General features: G+C 47.9%; 1 protein-coding gene across 3 annotated transcripts in view; it reads right to left on the reverse strand.

Moving 5' to 3' along the window:
• Positions 1-2480: 2480 nt before the first annotated feature.
• The window catches only part of ST6GAL1 (ST6 beta-galactoside alpha-2,6-sialyltransferase 1), a 125799-nt gene continuing 115467 nt past the window's right edge, over positions 2481-12812 (reverse strand). For all 3 annotated transcript variants that reach the window (XM_069475209.1, XM_069475208.1, XM_069475207.1), the window contains 3 exons: positions 10089-10187; positions 8681-8855; positions 2481-5437 (listed from right to left, as the gene is read on the reverse strand). In XM_069475209.1, the coding sequence (XP_069331310.1) occupies positions 5196-5437; positions 8681-8855; positions 10089-10187 (516 nt within the window). In that variant the 3' untranslated portion in view covers positions 2481-5195. The remainder of the gene's footprint in view (positions 5438-8680; positions 8856-10088; positions 10188-12812) is intronic.

Raw genomic sequence — 12812 nt, forward strand, 5'->3', positions numbered from 1 at the left:
GTGGCCCTGGAGCCACAGTGTACTCCCTATCACATCACAACACATCCCAGAAGGCTGCTCTGAGAGCCACAAGGAAGTGGAAACCAAGGCCACCCTGGGCCAAGGAGCTGGGACTAGGATGGAGGTGGCAGTCCCCTAGTCCTCATGTGCCCCTTCTCCCTGTCCTGCTCATGGCTGTAGATGCCAGGCACCGGTGTGGGTTCAGCACACTGCCAGGACATGAAGCATTCTCTGAGAACAGTCTCTAGGACCCTTGAGAGTTGGACTCTGTCAGTGAGGAGAGCCCTACTGGGAGGGTGGTCATGGGGGTTGCAGTATCTCTCTCTTTACTGGTCTTTTGCTTTGGGCTTGCTGCCTTCTTCTCCCAAGCAGCTGAGGAGCCAGGGCCCCATTTTTCCCATTCCCACATCCAATACACATCCCTTAAGAAAAGAGGCACCAACCAGAGTGGGAGCCAAAGTACAGCAGCCGGGGTGGCTGTGGAGTGCACCTGCAGTCCAGGAAGGAGGGGCCCAGGTCACACAGCTCACCAGCAGAAAGAACCTTACAGGGATTTAGGGCCACTGTACATTTGGCAAGTACAAATCTCAGTTCCCAAGCTAACAGCAATCTATTTTTCTGTAGTTTCTATTTTGAGCTCCCCTTCTACTGGGATGCAGACAGAACCTCAATCTCAGTCCATATACAAATATATCTGAGTCCCAGGAAGCTTACAGTGCTAAGGTATTGGGTGCAAGGGTGGGGGACACAGTCACTGGTGTTCTCTGGCCACTCAGCACTACTCAGGGGCTTCTCATTCATGATCTCATCAGGAAGGGGCTGCCTAAGGTCCCATATGCCTGGTCTAAAGGCTCCATGAAGCCTCAGCACCAAAACTTGCAGTTTCCCCAGAGCTTTGGCTAGGAAGCAGGGCCCCAGGCCCTCAGTCCAGGCCCTACCCAGCCATGCGCCCTTCACTGTTCTCTCTATCCCCAGCCCAGGGGACTGTGTCCTAGCTGGAGAGTCATAAAAGGGGATAGGGAAGGTATTAGATTAGTTTGCTATGGCTGCAAACTGCAAAATACCTCAAACTGCATGGATCTCTCCTGGTTCTGGAAGCCAGAACTCTGAGATCAAGGTGTGGGCAAGGTTGGTTTCTTCTGATGGCCATAGGAAGAATCTGTTCCATGCCTCTCTCCTGGCTTCTGGTAGTGTGCTGGTAATCTTTGATGATCCTTGGCCTGTAGAAGCATCACTCTGATCTCAGCCTTCATCATCACATGGTATTCTCCCTGTGTGCATGTCTGTCTCCAAATTTCCCCTTTTTATAAGGACAACAGTCAGATTGGATTAGGAGCCCACCCTACTCCAGTATGACCTCATCTTAACTACTTAACATCAGCAATGACCGTATTTCCAAATAAAGTCACATTCTGAGGTACTGGGGGTGAGGACTTCAACATATGAGTTTTGGGTGGACACGATTCAGCCCATTGTAATCAGTGCCCTGTTTTTCAGTGCCCCATCTTGAAATTTTCCTGCTCATTTCTTCTTATGCTCTTAATGAGGAAACACTGCCCTTTACCCTCCTTCTTTCCGCCAGGCACTCCCCATGCACTTTTCCACTGTCTAATTATGTGCTTGTTTAGAAATTTCAGGGACTGAGTCTTGAAACAACCCAGACCCCCACCAGATTACCTCAGGGCCACAGTTAATCTATAGATAAGCAGCTTTCAGAATGGCCCAGCCCATTCACCAGGCGGAGCAATAATTCCAGATAGTCATCAAGACAAGTCGTGCTGATCAGCACCTCCTTGCCATTCCTGAACGCCCTTCATACCAAATTCCATTTTTAAAGCCCTATCATCAGCTCAAGGCTTCAAAATGGTTTGAGACACTAGCATTGGCCATTTCCCCACTGCTAGCTCTGGAATAAAGTCACTTTCCTTTCACCGCACCTTGTCCTTATTAGTGGCTTTTTGCAAGCAGCGAGCAGCCAAGCCTGTGCTCGATTACACTGTAACAAAGGGGTGGGCAGCTCATGGGGAAAAGAAATCATCCTCTCTCCCCTAACTCATGCTCCTCCTCTGGATTTTTATCCAAATATTTTGGCTATTCTTGTGAAACATCATTCTTTTAAGGATTTTAGGGTTTTGGAAACCCAGGCAAGGACCTTCCCTTCATTCTGCTTTCTGCCCTATTGCATCCCTTCTTCGAGGTGTTCAAGGGACAATAGCTTAGTTATTTGCATCTAGGCAACAGCAAAAGCAAGAAAAATCAATAAACCAGTCAATATTTCAAAGAGACTATTCTTCCAAATAAGCATTCCTTTTCCTGGAGTAGTGAAGAGGAAGTCTAAGGCCAGAGGAGCTAGTGGAGGAGGATTGAGAGATTCAGCATCTCAGTTGTGTCCTCTTTGGAGATAAGAGTTGGCAATCAGCAGTCGTCCCCTTAGCAAGTAAGAAGAGAGGAAGCAACTTAAAAAAAAAAAAAAAATTTATTTCAAAATTTTACATAATCTTTGGGTAATTCAGAATTAGCTTAGGAATGTTCCAGAAGTTTCTGAGACTAATGTCTCAGCTTCAAACCAATAGCAATAGCTTATTGATTAGTGGAAGGATTAGAGAGGACCCCATGATACAGGACAAGGAGATGACTCTTGAAGAAGACAGAGAACCTCATGCAGATAGAGGCAGTATTCCCTTGTAATTTATAAATTACCTGTCACAAATATTAAACATCTCGCCAGACCAACAATAACACCCACATCTTATTTTCATTGTACCAAAGTTTCCACATACAGAAAGCACAGAACTAAACGTTCTGTAGACTTCAGAATCATATTTAAATTAATTTGATTGCTTATATTAATTATAACAATTAAAAACTAGATCTACCCAGTGTAGACTCAGTCTCCACACCAACATGTATCTCCTGCTGACAGGATCCCACCGTCCTCTGCACTCAGTGGTCATGAGTCAAAGATGACAATGAGTGTGTCAAATCAGAACATAAATCAAGCGAGGAATTAATGGGCCCAGAGAAGGGGCGAAGGACTCGTCCCATACAGCAGTTAAGCAGCCCAAGGGCTCTGCTCATTCCCAAGTAGAATCTGACTTGAGCTGCAGGCAGGGAGGAGGAGGAGCACATTCTAGATTGTCCACTGCCTCGGATGGTTTCCTGGGTGTTTCAGGTGGGGTAGTTGTTGTCTCCCTGAGGACAGGACCTCCTCCCCCCAGCCTCCCTCACAGCAGGGCCCAGGCCAGGTGTGAGCACAGAGCAGGTGCTTAAGAAAGGAAGGAGGGAAACCAGCATGTACTGAGCACCTACTATATGCCAGGTACAGAGCTAGGACAGGGGCTTTCATGTATTCCTCACAACAGCCCTGTGAGGTAGGATCATCACCCCATTTTACAGATGTGGAAATAGAGGCTCAGGGAAGAGAATATGCCCAAACTGACATAGCTAGTAAGTAGGGTAGCATCAGTTTGAAAACCCAGCTCTTCTCACTCCAGGCCTCTTTGTACTATCTACATATGCCAAGGGTTTGGCAGTAAATGAGTGTCCCAGCTCTAGGATGGTGTTGGTCTGGAGATCAAACATTAGATCCCCTTCAGCATGTGGGGCCAGCCTGGAGAGAGTGCAGAGGCCTGGGTCGAGGAGCCCTGGCACTACAGCATTACTTTCTGACCTTGAGAAAGTCATTTAACCTCCCCACACCAGGAGCTAGACCTGTCCAGTGGAGTTTCCTACCCAGGGAGAGGACTTAGCAAAACCATCTGGGGAGCATGCTTGTACACCATAGTGAGCCACCCTCTGCCTGGAGACTCTGATGTTGTTTCCTCGCAGAGAGGGGTGGAGGGCATGAAAATCTGATATCACACACCTCACACCTGGTGAGAATCAGTTATGATCTCCAAGGCTCTGACCTCTGAGAGTGATGTAAATCCTAGGGACCCACACCCCCACTGCCTGAGAGACCCTCCACAGAAGGCTCAAGAGGTCAAAGAAATTGGAGTCAAAATACTTTTAAAGCAGAAAATGCTTAAAGTTATTTGGGACGGGGAGACTACTTTAAATGAGGGGAAAAAAGATTGTGGTTAGGAGATTTGAGTTAGGCATTAAGGATGAGTTGGAGGACAGTGCACAAACCCAGCTGGCAGGACAGGGTCAGGCGAGGCCACAACTGAGACAGCAGGTTTTGGGGATTTAGCTGTGGGGCTGCACTTGCTACCTCAGACATGGGTAAGGGGCTTCCTCAAAAGTATCTTGTGCCTCTAAGTTCAGGCAGGTCTTTGAGAATAAATAGGGAAAGAAAGGAAAATATAATTCAAATGACTTAGACAAAATCTGCTTGCCATGTTTCTCCTCTTTCTCTGAGACCCACTCCAATGCCCCCAGCTCTGTGAAGCCTCCTACGACCCACAGATACAGTAGATATGTGGCCCTCCTGGGCATATGGACAGCAAGCCCTCTCTCTCCAAGCCCCCAGTGCACTGATCACACTGAATTCTAACTGCCTGCCTCTCCCACTGACCTTGAAGACAGAGACTGCATCTTTGTGTATCTTTCATCTCCACATGGAGAGGGAAGGTGGGCTAATCAAGACCCTTTGCTCATGAGCACCCAGGGTAAGGATGAGCCCAATCAGCCTCAGCGATAGGAACACGTCCCAGGAGTAGGGACTTTGGAAGCAACTTTATTTGAGAGAGATTGAGCATGTTTCCAATGCCCTCTACCACTTACTTTCCCACCAGAGCTACCATGCATTGGGCACAATTATAATTTGGGAGAGTTTCTTTAAAACATGATATCAATATCTAGATACAGATTTCAAACAACATAGAGCATTAGTTTGTGAAAATGACATCATTCAGTTGGGAAAAACAAAGCCCAGCATTGGCAGTCCTGGAGAGAAAGGTGGATCTTGCATCTATCTGTGTGGAAGGTGGGAGGATGCTGTCTGGAAAGAATGCTGAGTGTGTGCGCATGTGCGTGGAGGTTCACATCCTCTTTGTGGCTACAGGGAAGGCTAAGCCTGATTCCTTGCCCTCAGGCTCCTGAAGCCCCAGAGCTCTTGCTGACATGAGCCCTTAGAGTTCGAGGAGCAGGCTGGGATTATTTAGGAAAATGGTCTTTCCAGGCTGGGGTGGCCAAAAGACCAGCCACAAGATGCCTGATGGAGAAGAGTGAGGGGCCTGGCTGGGGGGCTGTGCTCAGCAGCGAATGGTCCGGAAGCCAGGCAGCGTGGCTTTTCCAAGCAGGTAAATGTCCTCATCTGTGCCCTCATTGAGGTGCTTCACCAAATTCTTCTCGAAGAGCAGTGGGTGGTAGGCGCCCATGGTGCAGGCAGAGTCGAAGAACTTCTGGTAGTAGTAGCACACATCAGTCTTGCGCTTGGATGGGAGGAACTCGTAAATATCCACTTGGTCACACAGAGTCATCATGATGATGATACCTGGAGAGGGAGCAGAGGTGAGTCATGCACGACAATCCACCCCAGTGCCCCAGAGCTCTGCCCGGTGGGCCCAGCAGCTCAAGACCCCAAATTTGGAGAGATGTCCATTTGGAGTTTCTGCTTATTACTGTGACTCCAAATCTGAGTTATTTTGGTAAGTCAAGCCCAGTACAGTGTCCCTTAGGATGCAGGCCATATGAGCCTTATGCACCTTTGTACCCCCAGCTCCTGGGTCAGGGCCTGGGCAATAGTAGGTCCTCCCTAAACGCTGGCAGATTAAAGAACTCCATCAATCAGCCAATGAATGTATTAGTGGAATAAGCTATATGAAGTAAGAGGACAAGATGACTGAGCTGATCGAGGAGATGATGTATAGTTAGCACTTTCTAGCAATTTTGCATCCTGAAGAAGCCTCTGGGATGGTGCAACTGGGGGCAAGGTTGTTCCTTGCAGTACTTGAAGGGAATCGTGTTGGGGAGGGGAGACTTTTCTTCTTTAGCTGGGAAGAAGGGCAGTTGGAATGGGAGCACCCCATGGGCTGTGTTGAGGGACTCCACTCATTCAGGCAGGGAGACTGGAGTCCAGGAGATGGGGCTCAGGTTGGTGCCCTGCAGGGAGGTTGTGCAGAACTCTGGGATGCAAGCCCAACCAAGAGGCAGAAGACTCATGCTACCCCCATGCTTGTCCTCAACTGGTTGAGTCATCCTGTGCAGGACAGGTCCCTTCTCTGGGCCCCAGGCCCCTCACCTGCCCCAAGGGGATGATCTAGCCAACCCTCCTACTATGTGGGTCATTGTTAGGATTAAATAAGAGCATGGTTCTAAAACCCTTTTTGTACACCATAAATACTGTCTAGGAAATCTTTAAGATGGAGCAGTTCTCTGTGAGAACAAGACTGTAAACTGTTAGCAGCAACTTTTCTCCAGAAGATTCAGATATGAGAAAAACCCTGCCTCTGCCCTCTCACTGCCCCTCATTCAATGAAGGAAAAAAGACAGCTCTGCAACTGAGTGATGTAGGCAGAGCAGAAGTGCTGCTGAGAACTCTGGGAGGGAGCACGTCCCATAGGAGAAAGCTCAAATAAACCTGGAAGCACAGGTGTGGGGTGTGGAGGGGGCAGTGGCCACTGGTGGTGGAGGTAGCAGCATAAGCAATGGGAAGGTGTGTCCCTCAGGACACCAACCACTCTTGCTCAAAGGGGTTCTAGGAAGAGCCCCAATGCACCACCCAAACGTTACAGAAAAAGGTATGAAGAAGACATGATACCATAAGATCCCAATCTCTCTCTATTAGGACTGCCTCTGATACGGAACACTTCTTTATTCATTTATTCAGGGAACATTTACCAAACGGCTACCCCATGTCAGTCCCACAGAGATAAGACAAACGTAGTTCCCAGCCTGAAGGAGTTTGCAGCCTTGGTAGGGGAGGTAGGCAGACCAGTCACACAGTGGTGAGGGCTGGGGTCACTGTCTCAGGAGTAAAGGAGAGGCCACAGTTGACTGATGCCCAGGCCCAGTCAAGGCTGACCAACACAGACAAGAAGTCCCCCTGTGGAGCCCTGTTTTAACCCCAGGTTAGTGCCAAGCTGCTCGACTGCCCTTGCCACCAGAGTTGTTTAAAGTACCCAAGAGAAAATAACCCCATGGAATCAGGACACCCCACCCCGGATGACCTTTGGGCAGGGGAAGCCCTCTCCTGCATGTCTGCATTGCTGCTGCTACGCCAGACCTGGGACGGAGGCCTGCTGTCTGCCCCTGTCTGATCGCCCTGCATAGCTTGAGGATTTATAAGTAATAAAACCCTCTTATACATTTACATTGTGGGTATGTCATTGGAGCTGTGCCCACAATCCTACGGCTGACGACGAGGCTGCCCCAAAGGGAACCATGCGGATGGATCCCCTGATGGTGCTCTTCTGCCTGGGCCTCTGCTGGCTGCTGGGGACAGTAGCTACCAGCTGAGTTAAGAAAGAAACTCGAATACTTTCATTAAAAGCTGCCATCTAGTGGGAAAGGGGTCCCCTGGGGGTCAGGAGGCCCATATGCACATATGGATCCTGCAGCCTCACAAAAATTGCCCAGTGGCCCAGCCCAACTCCAGGAGAAAGGGAGGGAAGGGCAGACGGACCCTGAGGTGTGGAGAAAGTGCTCTGGCCGGCATTCAAGCCCTCTGTCCTCTGCCCCTCTCCTTGGCTCCCACATCTCGTACACACACAGTCGGGCTTCACTGCTCATTCTTGTCTAGGGCCATGACTAGGGTGTTCACTAGGTGGACAAAGAAACGCAGGTTCCAATATAACTCTGCAGAGCAGTGTTGGTAATCCTGTCTTTATTTAAAAATTTGATATTTTGTGTATCATAATTTTTGCATTAATTGTGATCTGTAAAGATACTGTATTAAATTATTATTTATCTTGGCTGGATGCAGTGGCTCATGTCTGTAATCCCAACACTTTGGGAGGCCAATGCAGGAGGATTGCTTGAGGCCAGGAGTTCTAGACCAGCCTGGGCAACATAGTGAGACCCCTGTCTCTACAAAAAATAAAAAAAAAAATTAGCTGGGCTTGGTGGTGTGCACCTGTAGTCCCAGCTACTTGGGAGGCTGAGGTGGGAAGATCACTTGAGCCCAGGAGTTTGAAGCTGCAGTGAGCTGCAATTGTACCACTGAACTTTAGCCTGGACAACAGAACAAGACCCTCATCTCAAAATAATAATAATAATGATGAAATATTATTTATCTTTATCTTACTGAGTTTTGGGGTACCCCTTAAATTGTATACCTGAGACAAGTGCCTTGCTCACCTCTCCTCAGGCCCAGCTCTGCTCCTCCTGTGTCCTGCCTCCCCCGATGTCTGTATGCTTCCTTTTCCTCCAGCTCCACCTGCCAATCCTCCCTTCCCCCTGGCCCAAGCCAAGGCCACTTCCTCCGTGCAGCTATCTCTGACTGTCCAGCTGGAAAGGGTCCTCTCTCCTGTGACACCGGGTGATCTTGCCCTCCTCGCACAAATTGGATATTGTCTCAGACAACAAATTGACCTCCCCCACTTGAAACCCTAAAAGAGAGAATTATATCTTATTTATCTCTGTATTTTAGATAGAACTCAGCAAGTGTACAAGCAGAGCAAAGTATTAATACTTGTTCAGGGAACAAATGAACACAGGATTGAATGAATGAGACCCCAGAAGAAAGCTACTCTTCTAGAAACAAACACACATGGTCTTTCTCCAGACATGGACTCACCAAGCATCCCGGAAGATGGGGGGTTTGGCTGAATCTCTTCCGGGGAGATTTCCTGGAGGATGTCCCACAGCTCCCAGGGCATCTGGGGCTTGAGGATGTAAAAGGGCTGGTTGGGATGCAGCTTACGATAGCTCTTGTAGTTATTAAAGAAATTATAGTCCGGATTCTGGTACCACTGAAAAAGAAGGAAGTGGTCTTCTCAAGGGAGAAATGTGCCAGTGGCAGTGCCCCCCAAGCAGCCATCCTCATCAGAGGACTCGTGAGGAGGAAGGCCCAAGGCGGGTCCTGAGGCACAGCCCTTCCTGGGAGCAGACTGCAGACTCCTCCTCCGCATCACAGGCCTAGCATGCAGCCCGTGCTTATGGGGAATGTTAAGCTTGCTCACCCTGGAGCAGCTTCTGACTTCAGGATCGCAGAGTGTGAGAATGGTATCAGAGCTGAAAGGGGCTCTAGGTACCATCTAACCCCATCTTTCATTTTCAAAGGGGAGAAAACTGGGACACAGGTTGCCACATCTATTGGTTCGGAGTCCCTCTCCTAACCCAAGCAAATTTAAGTTCCAAGTGAGATCAGTGCAAAACTGTAGAGACTGAGGTAGTGAGGGTGCCAGGGATCACCAGAGCCTGTCAGCTATTGGTGGATCCAACTTAAGAATCAAGTGTCCCAAGAAGAGTGCTCTCTGCCTTTCTTCCTTAAGGCCATTCTCCTGAGGCCACTGCAGCCCGTACCAGGGAGTGGCCAACTGACATGCACAACAAACAGTGAGAGCACTATTCCAGAGGGCCTGAGACGCAGCAGGCCTGCGGCTCACACCTCCTTCCCTGAAAGGGCTGGTGTTGCAGATCTGCACCCTCTGCTTAGTAAATCAAGTCCTGGGACAGGTGACTGCCACTCTCCACGTTCCAATTTCCCCATCTGTAAAATGGGAGCAATTATGCTTCCATCTACTTCCTTGTTTTGAGAATGAAATGAGAAGAATTCTGGAAATTGGAAGTATGGACAGAAGTAGTCTGTTTATAGGTAATCTTATTTACAGGTAATTTTATTATTTATTATTTACAGGAACCACAGTAACCACTGTCTATTCCTGCTGGTGCTCACCAGGAATAACTGCATCAGTGAACACAATCTACCCCCGATGGTGAGAAATCCAGCCACTATCACTCCCAGTACACACCATAATTGGGAGACAAATACATGGCAACGCAGGACAGAGCATGGAGAGCAGCTGGCATAGGACAGAAATGCTTCTGAATCTGCCAGTCCAGATGAAGTGGGTGCCCTAAGACTGAAGTAGCCAGCCCTCAGGGATAGCCCAGCTCAGCCATGACTTAAAAACCTAGGAACTCAGGAAAATCTGGAGGCAAACAAGAAAGTCAACCCCTGTTTCCCACGGACACCGACTTACCTTTGGGATATCTGAATGGTATACAGATGGGTCCCACACAATTAGGATTCCTTCGTTGTACAAACTGTCTTTGAGGAAGCGCTTTTCTGTGGTGACCAACTGCAGGAAGAAAGAGGCAAACTGTGACTTGGACGTTGACATGGAAATGTTTGGCATGCAGTAAGCACTGATGTACCACAGGTACCACCTGAGGCTCCAGAGCCCCCTGTGAGCCTGCTAGGTTTTGGTGCATCACTAACTTCAGTGAGAAGAAGGTAAAGGTGCCAGCCTGAACTGTGCTGACCTGAAGGGACATTTATCACAAGCCATCATCCATCGAGTAGAAAATGTTCCACTCAGACTTTGAGATTATTTGAGCAAAGGTATAGTGAAAAGAGCACAGTGTCCTAGTCCCTTGTAGTCACACCTTGTGTGGGGGGTCAGGATTTTAAGACAGAATCTCATATAATCAAAATTATCTCTGGAAATCTTTTCAATCACCTATAAAGTCCAGTACACAGCATGTACACATCATGATGTATCTCTCACGAAGTCCAATGCAGCTAATAATTTCTGTAGCATTGGAACAGACTGCTGTGTCTGTGGTTGAGCAGCAGATGAAGTATTCCGTTAGTGCGGAGGGGCCACAGTGTAGGCAAAAATATGCATCTTCCAACAGAAGGTGAGATGCTTATGTGCATCTGTTAGGGGAACCAGGCACAGTCTCTCCCCCGACCCTGGCTCTCTGGCTGGCCTGGAAGCTGATGATTATACCCACCTGGCTTAAGCATGAGTGTGACAATTCTGCAAAATGTATTGAGTCTTTTATTAAAAGGATTTCTATACTCTTTGACTCAATAATTCCATGCCTGGAAATCTATCCTAAGAAAGAATCCAAATTCAAGGGAAAACCTTATGCATGGAAATGTTAATTAAATTATTTATCCAGCTCTGATTCGGGGGGGAGGGGAGGGGAAGCAAGGGCAATATATGTAACCTAAACTTTTGTATCCCCATAATATGCTGAAATAAAAAAAAAAGATTAAAAAAATTATTTATCAAAATAAGAAAGGTGCAGTAGAAGGCAAAAGACACTGGCCTTGGATATGGAAAGATCCAGGCTCAACTCTTGGCTTTGCCACTAACTTATTTTGTGACCATGAGCAAGTCAGGTAATTTCTTTAGACCTCCATCTTCTTATTTGTGAAATGAGAACACCACACTTGCTTTGCTCTCTGAAGCAGGAGCTGTCCTGAGGATCCAACGGAGAACATGAGCAAATAAGACAGAAAAGTAGCCCCAAAGGCTTAGTAGTGAAGGGAGCCACGTCCCTCTTAAGAAACCCAAAACTGATATATGAGACCAGCTGTCAGACATTCACCTTAAAAAGCAGGTGGGCAATGATGTTGCCCAGTTGAATACTGAGAGAAACAAACGGCAGCAATCCAGTCAAGAATTGACTGAAAATGAAAGCAAGAATCGCAACAATAATCCCTCCCCACCTCGCTCTCCATCAGCAAGGCTGAGCCCTAATCAAGTCACTGCAGTATCTGAAAACAACTATGGGAAGGGAGATGGTCGGTGCAACCCAAAGAGGAGCAATTTGCCTCTAAGATCATCGAGCTAGTCCCATCCCCATACCTTCTTGCAGACGTAGGAAGTTCCTGGAAGCTGGAAGAATATACTCTCATTTCCTGAGTGTATTTTTAAGACAAGAAATACTGGTGGTAGGCCTGCCTTGGCCAGAGACTGTACAGCCATACTGGGTGCTAAAGAGCCAGAGGCAAGACACAGTTCCAGGAGGTCACAGGCTAGTGGGGAAGGTGGATAGTTCGACAATGACTATACACTCTGTGATAGTGCAACGGTAGAAGCGTTGCGAAGATGGCCACTGGGGGAGTGTTAAGGGACAAACAAGAACACACCAAGCTAGGAGAGTGTAAGGGGCCGGAGAGAGGGTATCCCAGACAAAGGGAACAAGTGCAAGCCCCTGGGTGTGAGTGTGCGGGAGACATTGCTAGGTGTCACCGAATATCTGCTCTCTCTGTTTTCTTTGATAACAAACACCTCTGATTCTTACCTCGGCCCATGGCTACCTAGAATAGACTACCCGAAATAAAAATTTCACAGCCTCTCTTAGAGATAAATATAGCTGTGTGACTAATTCTGGCCAACGGTGTGTAAGCAAGTGTGACTTCCAGGAAGTGTCCCTAGAGGGAGGGTCATGCCCCTCTTTATTCCTTCCTCCTTCCTGCTGACTCAAATATGGATGTGATGGCTGGAGCTTGCGTAGTTATCTTGGACCATGAAGTGGAATCCTCATGCTGAGAAGGGCAAACCCACAAAGTAGAAGGAACCTAGATTCTGACACTGTGGAACACCGCACCAACTCTGGAATGTCCATCTCTGGACTTCTTTTACATAAAGAGAGAAAACATTTTTGTCTCTTAAGCTAGAGTGGCACGATGTGCAGAGTGTTCCTGTCACTTGCAGAACAATGGGTAGAGTGAGCAGCCTGTTTGGGAATTTCACGTTGTTTGGTACGGCCAGCATACAGAGAAACAGCTGGAAGGGATCAGAGAAACACAGGCAGAGCCCATGCCAGGGAGGTTAGGTTTCTTCAGTAGGTTACAGGGACCAGTGAAGGGTTTTAAGTGTGGGGGATCAGTTTTGGATTGGTGATTTTAGAGAAAAGAAGACCAGATAGAAGCTCCTGCTGTAGCCTAAGAAAGAAATGATGAGTGA

Source organism: Eulemur rufifrons, chromosome 7 (assembly GCF_041146395.1).
Source record: "Eulemur rufifrons isolate Redbay chromosome 7, OSU_ERuf_1, whole genome shotgun sequence".
NCBI classification, from domain to species: domain Eukaryota; kingdom Metazoa; phylum Chordata; class Mammalia; order Primates; family Lemuridae; genus Eulemur; species Eulemur rufifrons.